The sequence below is a fragment of the Aegilops tauschii genome, chromosome 1 (genome assembly GCF_002575655.3).
Source record: "Aegilops tauschii subsp. strangulata cultivar AL8/78 chromosome 1, Aet v6.0, whole genome shotgun sequence".
Lineage (NCBI taxonomy): Eukaryota > Viridiplantae > Streptophyta > Magnoliopsida > Poales > Poaceae > Aegilops > Aegilops tauschii.
Genome location: NC_053035.3, coordinates 315,250,233 through 315,272,297, shown reverse-complemented (window position 1 = coordinate 315,272,297; position 22,065 = coordinate 315,250,233). Strand labels below are relative to the sequence as shown.

At 41.8% G+C, this 22,065-nt stretch overlaps 1 protein-coding gene across 2 annotated transcripts in view; it reads right to left on the bottom strand.

The window, feature by feature from the left end:
• Nucleotides 1–22,065, bottom strand: part of LOC109732134 (uncharacterized) — a 39,682-nt gene that overhangs the window by 11,962 nt on the left and 5,655 nt on the right. For both annotated transcript variants that reach the window (XR_012182403.1, XM_073496898.1), the window contains exons 7-42: nucleotides 21,686–21,787; nucleotides 21,271–21,453; nucleotides 21,026–21,186; nucleotides 20,216–20,386; nucleotides 19,636–19,722; nucleotides 19,247–19,562; nucleotides 19,063–19,167; nucleotides 18,884–18,979; nucleotides 18,712–18,779; nucleotides 17,401–17,521; nucleotides 17,142–17,318; nucleotides 16,850–17,059; nucleotides 16,393–16,502; nucleotides 15,925–16,019; nucleotides 15,623–15,723; nucleotides 15,382–15,534; nucleotides 15,234–15,308; nucleotides 14,658–15,152; nucleotides 14,148–14,477; nucleotides 13,940–14,068; nucleotides 13,681–13,794; nucleotides 13,416–13,600; nucleotides 13,226–13,334; nucleotides 12,177–12,320; nucleotides 11,754–12,047; nucleotides 10,896–11,549; nucleotides 10,603–10,803; nucleotides 9,843–9,946; nucleotides 8,851–9,140; nucleotides 8,676–8,760; nucleotides 8,271–8,585; nucleotides 7,846–8,193; nucleotides 7,279–7,765; nucleotides 6,932–7,095; nucleotides 6,154–6,313; nucleotides 5,725–5,985 (exon numbers count right to left, since the gene is read on the bottom strand). Coding sequence is in view for 1 of the 2 variants with exons in the window: in XM_073496898.1 (XP_073352999.1) it covers nucleotides 5,725–5,985; nucleotides 6,154–6,313; nucleotides 6,932–7,095; nucleotides 7,279–7,765; nucleotides 7,846–8,193; nucleotides 8,271–8,585; nucleotides 8,676–8,760; nucleotides 8,851–9,140; nucleotides 9,843–9,946; nucleotides 10,603–10,803; nucleotides 10,896–11,549; nucleotides 11,754–12,047; nucleotides 12,177–12,320; nucleotides 13,226–13,334; nucleotides 13,416–13,600; nucleotides 13,681–13,794; nucleotides 13,940–14,068; nucleotides 14,148–14,477; nucleotides 14,658–15,152; nucleotides 15,234–15,308; nucleotides 15,382–15,534; nucleotides 15,623–15,723; nucleotides 15,925–16,019; nucleotides 16,393–16,502; nucleotides 16,850–17,059; nucleotides 17,142–17,318; nucleotides 17,401–17,521; nucleotides 18,712–18,779; nucleotides 18,884–18,979; nucleotides 19,063–19,167; nucleotides 19,247–19,562; nucleotides 19,636–19,722; nucleotides 20,216–20,386; nucleotides 21,026–21,186; nucleotides 21,271–21,453; nucleotides 21,686–21,787 (7,200 nt within the window). In the remaining variant the exon portion in view is untranslated. The remainder of the gene's footprint in view (nucleotides 1–5,724; nucleotides 5,986–6,153; nucleotides 6,314–6,931; nucleotides 7,096–7,278; nucleotides 7,766–7,845; nucleotides 8,194–8,270; nucleotides 8,586–8,675; nucleotides 8,761–8,850; nucleotides 9,141–9,842; nucleotides 9,947–10,602; nucleotides 10,804–10,895; nucleotides 11,550–11,753; nucleotides 12,048–12,176; nucleotides 12,321–13,225; nucleotides 13,335–13,415; nucleotides 13,601–13,680; nucleotides 13,795–13,939; nucleotides 14,069–14,147; nucleotides 14,478–14,657; nucleotides 15,153–15,233; nucleotides 15,309–15,381; nucleotides 15,535–15,622; nucleotides 15,724–15,924; nucleotides 16,020–16,392; nucleotides 16,503–16,849; nucleotides 17,060–17,141; nucleotides 17,319–17,400; nucleotides 17,522–18,711; nucleotides 18,780–18,883; nucleotides 18,980–19,062; nucleotides 19,168–19,246; nucleotides 19,563–19,635; nucleotides 19,723–20,215; nucleotides 20,387–21,025; nucleotides 21,187–21,270; nucleotides 21,454–21,685; nucleotides 21,788–22,065) is intronic.

Sequence of the window (22,065 nt, the reverse complement as noted above, 5' to 3'; positions counted from 1 at the left end):
ACACCTGTACATGTATATATATCGGCCTATGGCCTCATGGGAATACAAGTTGCTTATTCCTAACATGGTATTAGAGCTTTAGGTCTCTTTTTCGCACGCACAACTCGTTCTCGATCCCGTCCCGCCGCCGCCGCGATTTTCTTTCTCCGTCTCGGCGTCGCTACTCGCCCGCCCTCCAGTCCGTCGCCCGCCCGGCTCCTCTCCCTCCCGTCGTTCCCGTCGCCCGCCAGCGCCCGCCCGGCTCCTCTCCCTCCCGCCAGGTGCTGCCGTCCGCCGGGTGTCGCCGTTCCCGTTGCCCGCCAGCCGTCCGCCGGGTGCCGCCGCTCCCGTCGCCGCCAGCCGCCCGCCGTGTGCCGCCGTTCGCCGCCCGCCGGGTGCCGCCGTTCCCGTCGCCCCGCCAGGCTCCTCTGCTTCCGCCAGGTGCCCGGGCGGCTCCTTCCCGTCGCCCCGCCAGGCTCCTCTGCTTCCGCCCGGTGCTCGGGCAGCTCCCGATCGAGCCCTCTCGCCGGTTCGATCCCCTCCTGATCGGCTGGGCTGCCGTCTGCGGTCTGCTGCGCCGTTGTCCTCGTTCGGATCTTTGCAAAAAAAAAAATGTCTACTGCCTCGGGCTTTGTCGCTGTCCCTCGCTGTCCGGTGATCTTCGACGGTACTAACTACACCGAGTTCGCTGGCTTCATGCGCATTCACATGCGTGGCATCCGTCTCTGGGGTGTTCTTTCTGGCGAGGTCTGCTGTCCGCCACGTCCGGTTCCTCCGGTGGCCCCTACTCCGCCGACTCCACTGGTTCTTTCTCCGGATGCTAATCAGGCCGCCAAGGATGCGGCTAAGGTTGCTGATGAGGCTGCTGATCGTGCCTATGATGAGAGGGCTCTGGCTTATGAGGAGGCTCTTCAGACGTATCATGGTGCTTTGTCTGTTTACACCCAGTGGCTTGATGATGATGCTCGTGCTGCCGCTGTTCTCACTGCTAGTGTTCTGCCTCAGTTTGCTTCTGAGTTTCTGGGTCTTCCTACTGTCTTCCAGATGTAGACCTGTCTTCGTCAGCGCTATGAGCCCTCTGGTGATGCCTTATACCTGTCTGTGGTTCGTCAGGAGCATGCTCTTCAGCAGGGTGACTCTACTGTTGATGACTTTTATGCACAGAGTTCTGCTATCTGGCGCCAGCTTGATTCTCTCCGCAGTGCTGGTTGTCGTACTTGCCCCTGCTGCCAGGCTGTCCAGGCCGATTTGGAGTTTCATCGCGTCTACGAGTTCCTGTCTCGGCTCCGTAAGGAGTTTGAGCCTCGGCGTGCTCAGCTGCTTGCTCGTGGCAGTATTTCTCTCATGGAGGCGCTTTCGGAGATTCGTGCTGAGGAGACTCGCCTACGCGGTGCTGGTTTGCTGGAGGTTCCCTCGGTGCTCGCTACTCGGGTTTCTTCCACTCCACCTGCTGCACCGCCTCATGCTCGCTCGAGTGCTCCGCCGCTCTTGCCCACTCCTTCTGGCGGCTCCGGTCGCCCCCGTTCACATTGTGACTACTGCAAGAATGATGGTCATATTGAGTCCCAGTGCTACACCAAGCGGAAACACCTGCGCAAGGCGCGATCATCAGGGACTGCGTCATCTCCCTCGCCAGCTTCAGCCATTGCTTTGACCGAGCAGGATATTCTGAGACTTAAGCGTCTGCTCGCGGCTTCAGGTTCTTCCTCGACGGGTACTGCTGGTTCTGTGACTGATGCTTCCCGCACTGAGCACCCGCCCTCTACACAGTCAGGTACATCCCCATGGGTTCTGGACTCTGGAGCTTCTTTTCATATGTCTTCTCATTCTTCCGCTTTGTCTTCTCTTCGCTCGCTGGATTCTCCTGTTCATGTCTTCACTGCTGATGGTACTCCACTTTCTGTTGCTAGTAGAGGCCATCTTTCTACTCCTTATTCTATTCCTGATGTTGCTCATGTTCCTCGACTTACCATGAATCTGTTTTCTGCCGGTCAACTTACTGATTCTGGTTGTCGTGTCATCCTTGATGTTGACTCTTGTTCTGTCCAGGATCGTCGCACGCACACTCTGGTTGGGGCTGGCCCTCGCCGCCGTGATTCTCAGGGTCTTTGGGAGTTGGACTGGCTTCATGTTCCTTCCGCTGCCACCACCATCGCCAGTTCCTCCGCTGCTGTCGCTTCTGTTACTGGTTCCTTCAAGCAGTGGCATCATCGACTTGGTCATCTGTGTGGTTCTCGATTATCGTCTTTAGTTCGTCGAGGCCTTCAGGGGTCTGTCTCAGGAGATGTCTCTTTAGAGTGTCAGGGTTGTCGTCTTGGCAAGCAGATTCAGCTACCATATTCTCATAGTGAGTCAGTGTCTCAGCGTCCTTTCGATTTAGTCCATTCTGATGTATGGGGTCCGGCTCCTTTCACTTCGAAAGGTGGTCATAAATACTATATTATTTTCATCGATGATTTTTCTCGTTACACATGGCTTTATTTCATGACTTCCCGTAGTGAGGTGTTGTCTATTTATAAGCGTTTTGCTGCCATGGTTCATACTCAGTTCTCTTCACCCATTCGTGTTTTTCGTGCTGACTCCGCTGGTGAGTATATCTCTAAGATGTTGCGTGGTGTCCTTGCTGAGCAGGGTACTCTTGCCCAGTTCTCTTGTCCTGGTGCTCATGCTCAGAATGGTGTGTCTGAGCGCAAGCATCGTCACCTTCTTGAGACGGCTCGTGCTATGATGATCGCCGCCTCTCTTCCGCCTCATTTTTGGGCCGAGGCTATCTCCACTTCTGTCTATCTCATCAACCTTCAGCCATCTGCTGCTTTGCAGGGTGGTGTTCCTTTTGAGCGTCTGTTTGATCGCTCTCCCGATTATTCGATGCTTCGCTTGTTTGGTTGTGTTTGCTATGTTCTTCTTGCCCCTCGCGAACGCACCAAACTGACCGCTCAGTCTGTTGAGTGTGTCTTCTTAGGCTACAGTGATGAGCATAAGGGCTATCGTTGTTGGGATCCTGTCGGTCATCGGATGCGTATCTCTCGAGATGTGACTTTTGATGAGTCTCGTCCTTTTTACCCACGACCATCTTCCACGGTCTTTTCAGTGGAGGATATCTCTTTTCTCACTTTTCCTGACTCCCCTCTCCCTCCCGTCGCGCCTGTACCTATTCGTCCCACTCCCTCTGCTTCTCCACCCCTCGTCGATTCACCGCCACCATCTTCCCCGGTCTCCTCACCTAGCATGTCACCGGATTCTACACCTTCATCTCCAGTGACTTCTTCGTCGCCACCCCCTGATTCTACCTTGGTGATTCCTCCTTCTCTTGTTCCATCTCTTCCGCAGCATTACACTCGTCATTCCCGACCTGTGGATGCTTCCTTGGATGAGTCGTCCTCTTCCTCTCAGCCTACTTATGGTTTGCGTTCTCGTCCTCGTCCGCCTATTGATCGCTTTGGATTTCCCACCGCTGGTGCTGCTGTTCTTGAGCCGACTTCTTACCGTCAGGCTGTTGTTCATCCTGAATGGCAGTTTGCGATGGCGGAGGAGATTGCTGCTCTTGAACGCACCGGTACCTGGGATCTTGTTTCTCTTCCTCCCGGAGTCCGTCCCATCACTTGTAAGTGGGTCTACAAGGTTAAGACTCGCTCCGATGGTTCTCTTGAGCGTCACAAAGCTCGTCTCGTGGCTCGTGGTTTTCAGCAGGAGCATGGTCGTGATTATGACGAGACTTTTGCTCCTGTGGCCCATATGACCATTATTCGTACACTTCTTGCCGTTGCCTCTGCACGCCACTGGTCTATATCTCAGCTTGATGTTAAGAATGCCTTTCTTAATGGTGAGCTGCGTGAGGAGGTGTACATGCAGCCACCACCTGGGTATTCTGTTCCTGATGGCATGGTGTGTCGTCTTCGTCGCTCTCTCTATGGCCTTAAGCAAGCCCCTCGTGCCTGGTTTGAGCGTTTTGCTTCTGTGGTCACTACTGCTGGTTTTTCAGCAAGTGTTCATGATCCCGCATTGTTTATTCACCTTTCTCCTCGTGGCCGGACTCTTCTTCTTCTCTATGTTGATGATATGGTCATCACTGGGGATGACCCCGAGTATATTGCCTTTGTAAAGGCCCGTCTTAGTGAGCAGTTTCTTATGTCTGATCTTGGACCTCTTCGCTATTTTCTTGGGATTGAAGTCTCTTCTACCTCTGATGGCTTTTTTATATCCCAGGAAAAGTATATCCAGGATCTTCTTGCTCGTGCTGCTCTTTCTGACGAGCGCACTGTTGAGACTCCTATGGAGCTCAATGTTCACCTTCGTGCTACTGATGGTGATCCTCTCCCTGACCCGACGCGTTATCGTCATCTCGTTGGCAGTCTTGTCTATCTAGCTGTCACTCGTCCGGACATCTCTTATCCGGTTCATATCCTGAGTCAGTTGCATGGTGTAGTATAAGGGGTTTCCTGCATATGTACCACACCTGTACATGTATATATATCGGCCTATGGCCTCATGGGAATACAAGTTGCTTATTCCTAACAATAAGATGCTACGGAACCATCATCGGCATATCTAAACCTGCAATCACTGGCTGATAAACGCATGCAACTCCGTAGCTGGCTGGTCTTCTGAAAGTCTGGACACTGAATGCAATCCAAATCTCTACATAGTGTCTCCAGGTTGTGAGTGCTTCTAGCTGACTTTTCAGGTTTCCCCAAGTTGGCTATCAGCACCTGGAGACTCGACTTCACTTTTTTGTCAGACAATGTGGGCTAGAACATGTATGAAATGGTACAGCTTCCAACATTTTTTCCTGCAAACTGGTCATCGCCAGTCACATTGCTAAGTACAACCGAAATCGGTTTCAAGTTATGCCCACTTAGTTTACGGTCAGTAACCAGTCGGGACTGGTGGAACCACTTAGTGTAACTGGGTTGGCACTAACATTGCACCACATGAGCATATGTTAGAGCTGTTCAAGGAACCCTGCTTGGCCAAATTTTCAACTCAGGCTAGATGTTCACCCATGAGCCCAAATAAAACAACGATTTCGTACACAGAAAAAATTACAGTTGATATTCAATTCAGGAAATGGTAATACAATGCTATCTATTCAAAGAATAATAACTTTTCAGCATTTAAGATTGACCTTTTTCAGGGAGGCCAGACTTGATTCTTGCCATACAAGGCTGAGTTTTTCTGGCACAGCCCGGTGTTTGGACAGGTCTAGCATATGAATTGAGCATGACATGTGCATAGGATGAATTGACCAATGTGGCCCATCTGGCCAAGTGTTGGCCCATGAGGGTCATAAGTCATAACTCTTGTGTAACAGTAACACTATATTGCTAATGGGAGGAGGTGTTGTTAATAGATATTCTCCCTCCGTACCTAATATACCAAATTCTCATTTTGCTTGCAGCTTTAGTTGCGCGTTACTTACATACTTTGTTTGTATTTCCTTCATCTTTCAATTTACTTGTGATGTTTAGGATTTTCGGATGTGCTTTGGTTCCTGCAGAACCTTGTAAACTTTATACAACATTTTGTTAGCAAGTATGTCCTGCCATACTGTTCTCTAAGTGTGAGATACTAGCATAATATATTCAGGTGCTAACGGCCAAATGTAATGAGAAAAAAATGAAGAGTTTACATCTAAAGTACTCCCTCCGTCCCATAATGTAAGACATTTTTTGACAGAGGGAGTACCATTTTGCCAACAGACAAGCATCAAATAGTACATAATGGGATGCAAAAGAAAAGACTTGCCTCAGCATCTGCGATAATAGCAGTTATCATCAGACGATATAACCTAGCAGATTTCCCTTTCAAATGAGAATCCAGTAGATCCCTTGATGCTGGAACTTTTATAGATCTATCATCCCCAGATGGCAACAGAGTAATATCTGAGCTCCTATATTCAGTTGTTCTTACGTATATGTCTTGACCAAGCTTGTTTTGTGGAATAATATAATAGTTCCTTCGCTGATGCACATCAAGAATTGATCCCTGAGTAGGGGAAGATGTTTCCTGGTCATGGAATTAAACAACACTTAATGAGTGGACAGATGGACAGACAAGAGAAGTGAGAAAAGTTCTTATAACATAACAGATGGCAAAATAGCAGAATATTATAGCCTAAGATAGCACAAAAAAGAGAAACGGCTACATAATCAGAAGAAAACAGAAATGATTTACCTTCCTGTATAATTCATCACCAAGGGTAATATTGCTCCAGCTAAGATAAGCTTGTGATAACATGTTTGTATTTGAAGCTGACACATTCAAATTCAGATCCCGTGTCGAAGTAATACGGAGTTGCGCAGGAGAACCTGGTGTGTTCACATCATACTGGTACCTAAAAATGCGAGAAAAATGAATACCACTTACAAATCGAAAACACCATAACGAAAGCAATCCGCTCTTGTTATAAGGTAGGGCAAGGCAGCTAGAACAATCTAGTCTAATGTTTGGCCTCCCCTTCTATAGGCGACAGAGACCGTAACAACTTGAACTGAAGATATAACGCAATCAGTATAATCTTATCAAATTTGACTCATGGAACCAAAAAGAAACAAATACCATCCTTCCTTTCCATGCACCGATCCTACTGTGCATCTTACCTGCTGTTGGCGTGGGCCAGCTAGCAGTATAACAGTTCTGCATTTAGTCTGTGATTTCTGTGTCTACTTTCTAATACGGTACATGTGCTATGGCCTGATGGAAGGTAAACCAGAACAAACCTGTTCTTGCCCAGGCTCAAACAGTTACCTAATACTACCTCTGTACACTAATATAAGACGTTTTTGCAGTTTACAGAGGGAGTAATAAAACTTCACAACAAAGAAAAGGTCTACAGTTTGCCTTGAGCTTGAAACGCTGAGAAAATACTACAGAAAACAAGTATGTTGCAAAGAAGAAAGATACCAACAAGAATTATGTGTATCTTGCAGGATTTAATTCCTGGAGGAGTTACCTAAGAAATCCATCTGTTGGTTCAATGAAGGGCTCCCACAAATTACACTTGTCATTATAAGATCTGGCCACAAACGACAAACTCACAGTTGCATTTAGATGGTGAGGACCCCCATGATAACTAAATCCAACACCATCAAAAGATATGCCAAATAATGGCACCATCTGAAAAGAAAAGGTTAATTAATATGAGAACAAAGAGTAACCAACAACTGGTGGGAAATCAGCACCAGACAAACAGCTAGCTAAAACTTTAGACAAAGGAAAAAGCCACTGATCGTTGCATACAGTTAAACATCTCAAATTTTGATAGCAGTTGTTGCTGAAGTGAACTTGGACAAGACTCACCATTCCTCCATAATCATCAAAGGAAACAGCAGAGAACGTTTTTATTACAGCATCAATAATGATGTTATCTGAACTGCTAGATATAGGGGGGCCAGCAAGCTTCAGAGCGAGTCTTCTTGGAGGCTTACGAAATTCACTTCTAACAAGAAATGTACCAGCATCCTCATCCACAGTCCATAAACTAAAATTTTCAGATGTTTTAGAGCCACGTGAGTCCCATACGCTTTCCTCAGAAAATTGACCTCCCGTCACCATATCACTTCTAATACATCTTAGCATACTGAAATCCTCTTTTGTTGGTGGACCTTTAGATGCAACACATCCTAAAGCAACAAAACCAGGTGGAGCTTGAGGATAATAAAATGATATACCATCTCTACCCCTGTGCTTCTTAATTTGACCAACAATCTTATAACTTTCTGGGGCTCTTAGGAAGGTATCTTCACCAGTATCACGAAGGACAACAGCTGAATTCGGAGGTTCATACCTAAATTAAGAGTTATGTTTAAATTGCATATCACAAAAAAAAAACATTGGAAGATGAAAAGTGTATCATATCAAGTATACCCATTAAGAGCGATGTCCCCAAAGTAAAACATTTCTTCCGACATCATTGGACGCCATACTGAGAGCTTTTTTGGCGCAGACATTCCATCGTTTGACCAAACAAGTTTGAAGCTTGCTACTGCTTCAAACAGCCGACCTGAAGTCAACGCCGATCTCTCTATCTGAGAGGCATCATCATTCCGACTATCTTTCCCTTTAGAGCTATTCTTCGAAGATGAATCCGCACTATTGAATAGCATGTGGCGAAGATCGTAAGCATTTGGATGCACACTGACATTAGCAGGATCCCCCGGTAAAAAGGTACCAAAAGCATTATCAACGCGCCAAAATGACGTATTAGTATTACCCCTACAAAAATATAATTTGTGATTAGCATCTTCTATAGACGCACAATAAATATAAAAAGAAGGTATTGTTCATCTTACCTCAGTGCAATACAATCCCTTAGACCACATGAAGAAATCAAGGAAGCAGTTAAACAAAAAACTGCAGACAAAGGTGGTTCAGCAGTTCCAGCTGAAACTACACAACCCAAGGCAACATAGCCCGCAGGCGCTACAGGTAACCAAACAGAGCATAGCTGGTCAATCATAGAGAGACTATTTTTTGTATCTTTGTTGTCATGATGAAGTTCATTTGTTGCAGAACCAGATTGCCAGATTAGCTTATATGATAAAGGCCTTTTCACTCTTGCAACGTTTGTGTTCAAAGCAAGGACTCCTTTAGTTGGGGGGTCATTCCTAAGATGAAACAAATGATCAATTTCAATAAAGTCGTCCCATCAAATGAGAAATATAAGAGAAACAGAAGTACTAAACGTAATCACAGACATTGGGGTGAGGAAATCGCCGAAAATGGCATATCCAGATGGAGCACGTGGTCGCCAAAAAGAGTAAACTTCATCCTTCACATTGCCTAAAAACGAAGTCAAATTCCATAAGACTTGATGCCTGTGGACTAAACACTAGGAGTATCCAATAACAAGACTATCAGCTTCTGTCTTACCCTGCATAGTTGTAACTTTATCGAACTGAGAACACATCATTGACATTTTCTTTGATGACATCCTGAGAAATGCTGAAATTTCTTCCTGAACAGCTAAAAATAGTCTCAGAATACTGAAGGAAAAATTCATATATATTTCAGAAACCAGCAGATGCAAATTTGTTTTTCCAGATGCATTTGAGTATTTCATGGACATGTCAAAGGGTTCTATGACTCTGATGCCATTACTCTCCATCTTTAAACCAAGTATGTGTCCACTCATATCCATACTGTCGCCCTTCATTACAAGCCTGCAGCATAACAAATAGTTAGAATAAATATGTGTTGCAGTTCAAATTGCGCCATTAAGATGCTGAGGAGTTAGGTAACAATCCTTGGCATATGCCGGATTGCGGGGGAAAATCTCCATAAAAAGGTGTGATATAGTAATTTTCTGGAAATTGACTATCAATTTATTTTCTGCTAGGATGGAAATATGATATCTATATAAAGTGCACAATCTGGCTATGAGCAACAGCATAATCCATTCCATCCAATTTGCAGTTGTATATTCAAATTTCTCATTTATAAAAGAAAGGAGGCAATGTGCAGCTGTTGAGAACGGACATCCATTGTTAATTTGTGACAACTGTTACTTTATTGACAAGATTTCAGTATAGAAGAAGTCCATACTGTGCAGTGCCCAAAAAAGAACAGCGCATCTACAGTAAGACCATGTATTAATTTCATTGGTCCTCGACATCATGGAAAATTTTGATATTGAAATTTTGCAGCTGTACATAATATTGTATGCAGTGTTCATGGCTATTTCTTTCATGCATTTGGAAATGCATTATGCACTCCCTGGAAGCAAAGACATGCATTCCCAATGGCCACTAAAATGCCATAACATGGTCTTAATCTCAGTCTATTTTTACTGAATGGTTTAGGTCAGTTCTAAGATAAAAAAGAAGAGAGATCTACATTTATCCTAGGGGCATTAAAAACTTAACCTGCAAAATGCATCTGTACGGGCATGAATAACCTTTGTCGATAGCGCCACATTTTCACCAGCATTCCTTGATGTGCTGTAGAATGTAAGCTCTGGTCCAATAGCCTGAGAAGATGAAGATCAAGTGAGCTTACAATCAATAAACGGAATCATGTATGAATGCTTCAAAATTCACACCCAGTTATAACCAACTGAGTACCACTCGACACCAGTTACTGGCATAGCCACACAGGGTTAAAAGATTGCAGATTCAGCAATGGCTATATTTGAATTTAAAATTATGTATTTGAGCTATCCAGTTACATTAACATGTTGACGAACTGCAGGATTAATAGCTTAGAGAAATTTCCATGCAAAGAATGTGGAACTGCCACAATAAGGCACAAACGGCTATGGCAGGCCTCATTAAACACCTGGCAATCCATTGCAAAACAAGTGGAAAAATATGTGCCTAGTGGGGCATAGAAGTTCGACCTTAAACAAAAATGAAGCAAGATACGAACTCAAAACTCCAAATATCCTGTTTGGACAGCATTTTTTTTTATTATCACCAGTAACCACCTGGAACCGCTACTGAACTACCAGAAGGAAGCACTGTTGTAACAAGATCCAGGATCTTGATGATGATATGTACAAAATAGCAAAACCATTCACAAACGATTTTGAAGAATCAAAGCATCTGATTCGAGGAAACCCTGATTCGAGCCTACAAAATAAAATCCAAGTTTATCTCAGCCATGGCTAGATATGAAAAACAATACCTGTAGTTCAATTATGAATTCTGTTGATCTGTCAGAACTTTCATTTTCAGCAATGCCTTCCGGAATTTCCTCATTAAGAATTGACTGGAGGCCCTCCTTTCCGGGCGCATTTTCTCTTACTAGGTAGACATGGTCATCTTCTGATGCTGAGTACCAGCAATCACTGCCAAGAGATACACAGGAGTCCAGATACTCACCATTCTGCAGCAACATATTGCATTTTAAAATGAGACAAAAAGTATATTGCAAAGAAGAAAGTAGAAACAAAAAAGATTGAAAGCATAGAACGTTACCACTATCTTGACATTTCGAAATTGCAATGTCTTACCACCGAGCACATGGATGAAACTTTCAGCACTAGGGCTTGAAAGAATCTCCCCCTCTCTATCCCGCAAATATAATTTACCACCATTTCCGTCATAGATAAAGTGCTCAAACTTTTCATTATCAACAATCAGAGGTTTCTGAGGTGAAAGACTAAAAGTTGAATCCTCCTGGTAATAAACTTTATCAGTGAACACCACTGGAGATATCATGTGTAGAAGGTCCTTGTCTTCGTCATTGGATAACAGGCTGCGCGCAGATGGCACAAAGAACTCGACTATTGCTAGTAAGAAGTCAAGAGCCACAAGAAACTTGGGTCGCTGAACGCATACGGAGACAGAAGACGAGGATTTTCGCAAGATGGCATCAAAAATGAGCATCGAGGGGATTGGCTCGAGGCCTAGATCCTTTTGTATCCTTCGTTCACCTGAATCAAGTTCATTAGGGTTATCATACCCATCAGCAGATGATGTGTCTCTGACTGTTGCTGATTTCCCAATGGCAAGCCTTAACTCATCTTTTGTTCCTTCACGGTCATCAAAAACAGAAAAGCCTTTGAGTGTCGCGAAAAGGAAACTCTCCTCCCGTGTATTTGATTTATAGAGAAGCCAAGCACCACTTGCCTGAGAACAGAATACTATATTATCATGTATACTAGTTCAATTAAGTAAAAAATGCAAGAATGGGCACTGCAGTTTCAGTGATACTATTACAGGTGGTACTATATTATACAAGTTTGTTCAAACCAGGACTCAATATGGTTATGACTTATGAGACAACTCAAAGTGAGGGACTGCACATGGAAATGAAGTGCTAAATATGTGTACCTGCACGCTAGCCAGAGGGGAATCCCTTGTTGATCCTGAATGCAGAGAAAGCTCGACCAGATTTATTGAAACAGAAAATTTATTTGCTATCCATGTTTCTGTATCTTGGGACAGGTCCTGAATACTTCCAGAAGAAACAGAAGATGCAGAAACATGAGATTCCGATGTGGAAGTTCCATCTCGAGGGCCATCCAGAGCAGGCACAATATGTGGTGCCTCAGCAAAGTTTGACGCCGCACATTCAGATATAACTTCATATTCCCGATTGGATAATGCTGCTTTCAGGACATCCACCTGACACATCGTGGATGAAATCACAATGGCATTCCAATTAAAAGAAGAAGCAAATAGTAACATTTCTTATGACCATGGAATCTAACCATGGAATTTTAAGTAAAGATTCATTCTGAGAAAGTATGCTACCTTAATTGCTGCCTCCACCACTGGCAACTGGTGCATCAGATCACGCAATGATCGATGAATCTCAACGGAGAGACCTTTCACATCCTGTATTATAGTTTCACCCCGCACCATATCCATACCAATGGTTAAATTTATGTCTTTTACCTACAATGTGTGCAACGACAGCTATAAGAATAATTATAAGATCAACAGTAACAAGAACAGTAATCAGACTTGCAACTGTCAAACTGACACTGCTGAACGAGAAGTGCAACATGAAAGATATTGTACATATAATTCATCAATACATCAAAACAGAAGGATATAGTATGTTATCAGTGAAGGTTACTACAAGGTATAGGCGCAGGGTATCATCATGCCTCCGAGATAAATCATAATAGGCACGATCAATTGTGGTTTAATGTCAAAAGCGTGTCGAATTTTGGTAGTGAAGAAGACAGCTTCAATGAGATTTACAGGATTGTCCTCAACTTATACAAATCTTATTTTTAGAAGATGATCACCCAAACACAATATATACCACAACAGCACCAACATAGCTCCCTCCACTTTAATCTAGACCTCAGAAATATAAACAAATAGTCTGATGGAAATTGTACTCTATCCCCTAAAGTATTCCTACCATTCCACATTTACTTTATTGTAAACACCTTCCAAATTGTGAGCGGAAACTCCCAAAAAAGGGGTTTTGCTTGAAAACAATTTGTTCTCATCAGATCTAAAGAGAAGACAGCTTATGATAAACCACACGTTAAAGGGTGAAAATGAAACCTTTAACGTGTGGTTTCATTTTCACCCTTCCATTTTATTCTTTGTCCGTTACTTTAAACTTGAAGGAACAAGTATGAAACATTGCTGAACAGTTGTATTTGATGGAGCAACCCCAAATTAGCATACATGTAAAAGTTTCTGATCCAAGATTCTCAATGGGCAATGGCTAGGCTAATCCCTGTTTGTATATGCTTTTTTCTGATATTATAAAATGTTTTAGTAGGTTGGGCCCCTATGCTGGCCGTCCAAATAAAAACATGTAGGTGCAGTGGACTTACTGTAACTGTTAAAATTTCCAAGTGGACAGCACCCATCTCATTCTTGTCACCACCTATCCATTGGAACTCATTTTGGATTGTTATGTACAGGACATCAAGCTCCAAGAAGCTGCAACCATAAATAACCATTTATTAAATGCAACAAAGATAGGTGAATATAAAACATTCATATACAGAGAGATATCCTTACTCATGACTATTAGTATCATGAGGCATAACAATTATAGGTCTACTGAAAGAAACATCCAGCTTGAGGGCAGGCGATCCTTCCATATCAGTTTTGCTAACCCACTTCTCTGAGTTAGTTACATTGTCTTTTAGCTTTACGACACCATCATTACTTTTAGGGACAAGACCCATGAAATAACCAGTAAGCTGCACACATAAAGAAAAGAAGAGAGAACCCTTAGGTCATTGACAAAAAGGAGAACATAGATGAGCTTTAAATAGCATACCTCTTGAACAAAACGGTTAAGATAAACAATTCTAACTTCAGAGAGCTTCCCTACAAGACTGTAGTCATACCCACAGTAGTCTTCATCACCAACACTGTATGAACAGAAGTCGATCTGCACAAAGTTTTAAAGAATTACCTTACTTCCTCAAGTCAGAAAAAATGCTTATTCAAGAATAGGAAGACGTGGAGTATAGAAGTTAAGAGCTACATCTAGTCAAGTAGTGACTCAAATAATACAACAAGTAACATGGTAGTACCTCCACAAAAGATCCTCCTGGATTTCGCATATCACAGACCCAAAAGTAAGGATGGTTGCTACGAAGACTATCATCACTTATTTTGAGGTTTCCAAGTGCAGCCTTTATACTGAATGAGGATGTGAACACCTTAAATAACACCAAAGATAGTCAGTCATGCAAGGTCAACTAAACCAAAATCAATCATATAAGCTAGACATGCTCATACCTTGATATCAGTTGAGAGGTTATTTTGTGACAAAGTAGCAAGTAGATCACCATTTTCATTCATAAGTAATACTTGTGCCTCTGCCATGCTTGATGTAAGATGAAAAACTACTCTGCTTTTACCTTTAGACAGCAACCTTTTTATGACAGGTTCTGACTCCAGATCAGATTTAGGCTCCTCGATAACATTATCAGACTTCATATCATCTGTGTTTCTATCTTTATCGCTATCAGGGTCATTTGCAAGATTGATAGCATTCATAAATTCCATGATTGCAAGGACAGTTGGCCGATGACAAAAGAAGGTTAGAGTAGCAACACTTACAACCACCTGGTAATAAAAGGAAAAGTCAGATATCACAACTGCCGTTGGGAACCCGCTCAGTTTATATACATACTCCCTCTGACTTGATACATCCGTATCTAGACAAATCTAAGACAAGAATTTTGGGACGGAGGGAGTACTTGAAGCCTTAAGTACTGAATAATTTTTAGATATTGAGATATTTACCCTGGTGTCCAAGTTGTTGTACTGGAGAGACTGCTGATCATATATAACAATCTGAGCTTTCACAAAACTATCAGAAGTACCACTTCCTTCTGAAGTGAATCCAACCATTTTAATTTCACTGTCTGGTAACAAACCAGGAATTCGACTAAATGCAGGGGGTTGCAAGGAAGGTAGGCCAGTAGGTAAAACATCTTGGGAACTAAAATAATCTGATATACTCCTCTCTTTTAGCATAGGTGTTCCAAATTCGTCAAAATCATCTGATGCTTCAAAAAATCTTTCCTCGCTGTCACTTTTCTTTAGTGAGGTGCCTTTAGTTTCTGAACTATTCTTTCGAGCAGGAGTGGGGATTTCTTTGGTTTGCATACTGTTGATGAAGGACCTTGCCAAGTACCTTGGTACAGGACTCCCTGGGTAAAAATACTGATCTTCAATTTCCAGTGACCGCAAAATAGTCCCAATCAGTAGGTTGCCACCCTTCATTGAGAGTTCAACCTATTTGTTTGCACACAAAAAATTGTGTAAGTAAAATGAACCACGTATCAAGGACTGCATGTACATAAGAGACAGGTATACCTGACCACCAACTGCTCGAAATTCAAACAAGCTGCTCTCCTTGGCCAGTAGTACTTTTTTTAGCCTGTGGTTACTCTACAAACAGTAAAAGTTACATCATTAACAATAGATTCAAGATTACAAAGAACATTGGGTAAGAAAGAAATACCTCATAGCCACACGAAAAACAGATCTTTAGTTCATCAAGAATACCAGCAAGAAACAATTTTTCTATGTTGACAACATCAGGAAGACTGCCTTTGAAAGAGCGAGCTTCTGATGTGAAAGCAGCTTCAGGAAAATTGGAAACTGTGGCAGAACCCTGCAAGTATGCTAGTTATTATCTGGATAACAATAGAAGACAAAATGGAAACCTACGCAAAAAAAGGGGGGAAAGGGAATGGGAGTACCGATGCACGATATATAGCACCCTGCAAGCGGTTCTGCCATATTTTTCTTGTTTCCTCGCTGTCAAACAACAGTATCAAAGCACCAGTATCTTCCAGAATCTGTACAAGAAAATCAATTGAAATCATCAATTATGTCAAAGGGATTGCAAGGAGAGCCTACGACTCTTCATTGCTGTAGTTGTTCGTTGTGTTAATTCTGACATGCCGTTTCTAATGCAGAAAACCATTCCTAACATGCCCGATTACAATCTTTTAGAAGCTAATGAACTGAATATAATAAGCTCAGCTACTACACCGTTCCTTGGGATTGACTTGACCAGAGTCATGCAGTGCCACAATATTTTGCACACCATTTGTAAGCTCAGTAGGAACCTGATGAACTTGCTTCCCACTTAAACTGCACCGCAACACAAATAGATGAAAAGTTAAACTCGAAACAAATATCCAAGCACATAACACAAATAAAAAATATCACAAGTCAATTACATGGTTACATCACTATCACTATCATAGGCATAGACAAAAATGGATTGAGCTCCTTTATGGAAACATCGAAGAAACTAAGCCATGTGATAATGTCACAAGGCTGAATCACCACGAAGTCTTGAAGCAACCAACATTGAAATAAAAATATCTAAGAATCAAGGCACCTATTACTGACGTAAAAATCTCAACAAAAACAAAAATCACTTACAAGCTAGAAAACTCAACTTTAACAGTAGCTCTAAATCAAAATTTGCATAATAAGTAAGTGTGGGAAAGTGCACAACCTGGACCATTGCTTATATGTTGTAGACTCTGGATTTTCAAATACATAGAGAAATGGCCCCACTAGCCGCAAGTATCTTCGTTGCCAAAGAGCTTCTCGGTTTCCAACACCCTAATAACAGGTCATAGAGAACTGTTAGAAATAGTAATATCAAATTTATTAAGAGGTCTACTTTAAAATTGCCCTGTGGGCACCATTATTTAAAATTTGGGATTACACAGGATTAAAATTCTGAGCAAAGATAATGTGCACAACGAGGGTTTGCAGCTTTAGTTATTATGTTAGGGAATATTTTGAACGTAAGACACAGGTCACTGGCAGTAGGGTGCACAGTACGCCGAAGGGGTGGTGGGAATTATCAATTAGATATAGAAAGCTACCAACTGGTGACAGATGGATTCTATTTTAATCTCTTAGCGATAGAAGGAGTATACAATTATGTAGAATAGAAGGCAAACCTTCCATGTAAGAAGAGAAGACCATCCCTCAAAGTCAGCCTGATCCCACAAATGTGCAAGGTCTGAACTATTATTCTCACTATTGGTGTCTTGAAAAATCTTTAAAATCTCCATCAATCGATGATAGCGTGCCGGAGAGAAATGAAACCCCAAGGAAGGCACCCGTACTGCCAGTCTTGTGGAAGGATATAGTGAACTTTCTACCTGGATCTGCGTAACAGAAGGATGAGTTATACCCACTGTTATTTATTCTTTCTTTTGGGGGGAGGGCGGGCGGTGGACTAGTGCGCACCTGCTGAAGCTTTAAAGCAATTCCACACTTGTCGATAACTGGCAATAAATTAACTTCTTTAGATGTGTCGTTCCAATGGTAATCACCATCCACCAGAAATGCAGATACATCATTGAGCACCAAATTGAAATTCAAATACATATCCTGCTCTTCTGAAGAATATGAATCCCATATCTCCTGAAGTGACAAGAAACATCAGCAACAGATAAATTCAACCACTTGTAGATATGAAAGTCTTACTTCAAAGAGTAAACATGACCTCTGTCCGAAGAATTAAGTTTCCAAGATCAAGCAAAAGCTTAGTCTCATGTACATCATCCGGGCGGAACTTGGTAGGAACAGTAATTTTAGGAGCAGCGATATCCAGATTCAGTGAAAACCTAGCGAAGATTATATGTGGATTCAATAGCCATTCAGAAAAACCAATACAAAGAACATACAGCTAACCATTTTAGAATAATACTCCATCCATCCCAAAATGTAAGACCATTTTTTACACTATCATAGTGTCAAAAATGATCTTACATTTTGGGACGGAGGGAGTACTTAGCATCGGAAAAAAAGATATAAATGTGAGAAGTAATTGAAATGTATATCAACAATGCCTTGATAACCTAAATCGGCTTAGTTGATAGTATTGAAAAATATAATATAATCTCGTTTTGGGTATTCTTGTCTTTCAGGCTGAAGTAAGGTAGTTAAGACACTCTCCCCTTGTTGCAATTGAATATGCTTCATAGGCCGAATAAAGAGACATCTCTATGAAAATGGTTAGCTGTATGGGACGAATAAAGAGACAACTCCAAATTTAATTGCTAGGTTATGGCTACTAATAATCATTTGTCATTACTCACAACAACAATTACCGGCAGAGCAAATAAAGAGACATCTCTATGAAAAGTAGGATTCTGAGAGACCAGTCCACGAATACACAAGAATACATCTAAAAAAACGTTTCTGTATAAGATATGATAACATATCTGTATACGAGTACAAGGGGATCTTCTAGAACAACAGTACCCTATTTTACAGGGCTAGGACTCATATTGGATGAGGAAGGCACCGCGAGGAATCCAAAGTTCAACCAACTAAGGATCTCAATCCCTAGGTCAGAGTCGTCTATGAGCTGAACTTGGAGATCTTGGCTTAACGTCCAAAACAAGGCGCATATTTAAAGACCCAGAGAGCGCTGTGAAACACTAGCTATGCTGAAGCCACAACAACCAACCCTACCGCTCAAGGCGCACGACTGATACATCGAACTCGAGGAGCATCATCGTCATTACTAGTTTAAATCCCATCTAGATTTGTATCTTCCGCCTACCATTAAAATCCCTCAAGAGAATAAAGAGAAGAAGCCAGGACATAAGACTTTTGGTCCTAGCGTCGCTTGCTCACCCTACTTTCAATACGCATACCCTCCTATGCGGGATCCATGTAATAGACAGGTACCGAGAAGACCGCTAAGATCTTGTTTAGCCCACAATCCCTTAAAAATTGGTATCCTATAGTATCGTTCTGGTGCCCACCAAAGAATAGTTCTTTCAGTAGTAAAATAATTCATACCAACCTGGACTGATCTTTTAGAACACGTGTCATTTGCTGTTGAGCGGTGCGTTTCACTTCATCTAATGTCATCTTCACAAATCAAAAGATATGGTTACTCAATAGAAGAGATGCAGAAGAATCAATCACATTATCATATAAACAAATCGTGCTTCAAGTGAATTATGAGTATATACCTGTACAGCAGCAGCAGTCTCCAGTGCAAGGGTCTGGCTAACTGTAGGGCTACTCTTGAAGAAGGCAACGATTTGGTCAATGGAATCTTTCAAATACTGCCGGAAGAACAACAATGATCATCAAAGGGTAAAACAAGCATGTGCACACCAGAGGTTTTTAAAGGATAACTATAACTCACAGTTATGTAACAAGGAGAAGCCCTGGCTGTAAAACTCCAGTCCAGTTGCTCATCGAAAGGTTTGTAGGAGAAGACACCAACAAGGGAATCAACAACACTTGCACTCTGGTAAGACATATAATGATATCGTTCAGTCATAAATGATTTGAATAAAGGTAAAAGTAGAAGAACAAAGTGGTAAAACCTCAGCCAGCAGGCCATATGGAGATAAAAGTTTGTAGGAACCAAGCTTCAGGTCAAAAACTTTTGCCTCTGGATACATTTTCAAGTTACAGCGGAAATCTTCACATGAAAGATCAGCAAGGCACTCTGAACCATCAATGATAAGCCTTGATGCATTATGTTTCATGCGTATTTCAAAATAAAACTGCATCAATTTCATATCTTGTTGAGCAGGAATATACTCCGTATTTTCTTTGTACCCGATTATCCTATTTAACCTTTCCCAATCTTCATCACTAAAACTCTTCGAGTCTCCATCATCCTTCGAAGAGCCAGTCCTATACGCGGAAGAAGTAATTAGTACACAATTGTACAATACAGCGAATGTGAGTTTGTATAGATCAGACAGACCATCCAAATGACCACCAGGACTGCTTCTTGTTTTGTTGAGCATGCTGTCTTTCTGCTGACTGTTCTACAAACTTGTGGGCCAGCATCCTTCACAAAGGAAAAAAAGATAAATATTAACCAATGAGCAACTCATAGAGGATCATGCAGTTGAAACAATTGGAGTGAAACTACATAGCTCAAATTCAATGGAAAAAAAAAAGCCATATTGCGCAATGTTCATTAGATGATTCTATGGTTCGTTCTCCTCAGTGGTTCAAAACTTATTCATTGTACATCAGAACCGTGCATGCATTGTTCAACGGTTCAGATATGTCTTTAAAGAAAGAACAACTTCGGAAGGAATGAACAGCGCGTTCGAAAAGAGATATTATGCAACAGTTGCATGCAAGATAGTAGCAATATCATGTGACATAAGGTTTACATGTCAGACATGAAGTAATTTTAAGAAGGACCAATGGAACATATCAGTATTCAGATAGACCTCCTTCCACATTATTATGAACTTCTGAAACAAATCCTTAACGGTGAATATCTACAAGATAATCTTCATAGAGCATGTCTCAAAGAACAAACGTACTACCTCCATTGCAGAATAACTTCCATATCTAGTTCACGATCCAGGCTATTAATCTCCTCATTATCTTCAACAACCGGACGACTCATGTCAGACTTCAGAAGGGACGCATATAAAGATACATATGTCTTTCGAAGTCTTGCGTTTCTCAGTAGTTGCTCCCAAGATAGACTTCCACTGCATTAACGAGATATATCAACACGAACCCAATGAGAAAATCAGGCACAAAAAAAGTACACCATGTAACATTACATCATATAGTCAATAGGCCGAACTCAACATCGAATATATATAATTAATTATGAAGGGTGCTTCACGAAACAGAATTATCCAATGAGTATTCTAAAGGATAATACTATAATGTCGTAATACCTAAAATCAATTGTAATACTGGGACTTTTCACTTGAATAGAATGGAGGCAGGGAAGGATCCCTGATTTTCTAAAAATATTATAAGGTTCGATTGGAAATTTGGCAACTGATGTGGCTTGGTTCCTTTGTTAATGCTCAATTTATTTCCACATATATGTTTCACTGTGTGCACGGAAGTGCAGTTTTATCAGTACGTTGATCGGCTCACACTGAATGCTAGTCTCATCACGATTGAAACAAAATTTCAGTAGGCATGTAGGGATTCCTGTTAAGTCAACCCAAACATAAATGACCATTCCTCCACAATACAGACACAATCCTTTGTTATGTAGGAGAATATCATAACTATAAACTGATAAACAAAATACCTATACATGATAAACAATAACACATAATCCATACACAAAGTGGAAGCCACACAGAAGGTGTGTAGAGCCCATATACCTTGCCTTCTTCATTTCATGAGTCACTACTTTGTATGCGTACTTCCACCAAGCCTTCGGATCAGATTTCACTGGTAAAGATGGCCGGTAATGAGCATATCTCAGCCGTTGATTAAAAGAAGAAAAATTATCAGCCATCTTCAAGATGTCCCTGTAGCCATCCTGAATTGAAGAAACCAGTCTACCATTAGCATTGCTGCTTTGTCATTTAAAAGAAGACAGGGGTGGTTGGCCAAGAGTAGAAACCTTTGACAAAGACAAAGTAACATCATCCAAATCAACAGCAGCATTTTGCAATGCCTGTCCGCTTCTCTTCGCTTCATCAATGTGTACCTTTGTATATTTTGCTTTGCCAGATATAGGTCTTAATATGTAAGTGTGAGTTTTTGAAGCAGTACTAGAACTATCTTGCTTTCTGAACTCAAAAACCTGAAACACATTTTGTGAACCAGTAAATATTCATCAAGCGAAAATAAAATTATTAGACAAAATCAATGAGATTGCACAAGTCCTCCAATGCCTCAGTACAGCACAGTATCTGGCCCTCAAGGTTCACCATGTAGCTTTCCAGTTAGATATTGTAAAATAGACAACTGCCTACATGCAGAATTTTACCCTCGAGCCCTACATTTATTTATTAGCAAATACAATTGTAAGCTACCTGACTCCATTCTGAAGGCAGTAAATCTTCCCAGGGTTTATCCACGCTCCAAGGACTGCTATCAGAATCAAAATACAGCGCCAGACTCTCAAGTTCAACAGACTGCAAAACCATCATATATAAGCTATCAAAATGCAAGAATCATAAATACGACTATCAGAAGCAAAACAGAAGGCCCAGTAAATGAATCTGAGGGAGGAACATGCAATCTTTCTGTAACTTGAAGGATGCATTCTCTGTTAACATCAACACATTATCCCTTCTAGACGTGCAGAATAATTTGTGTAAAGAATCAACGCAGTATGAGAAAATAAGGAGTTTGAATTGCTCGTCTTTAACACCTAGTATTGTCCACAATAGCTGTCTATTCTGCGATTCAG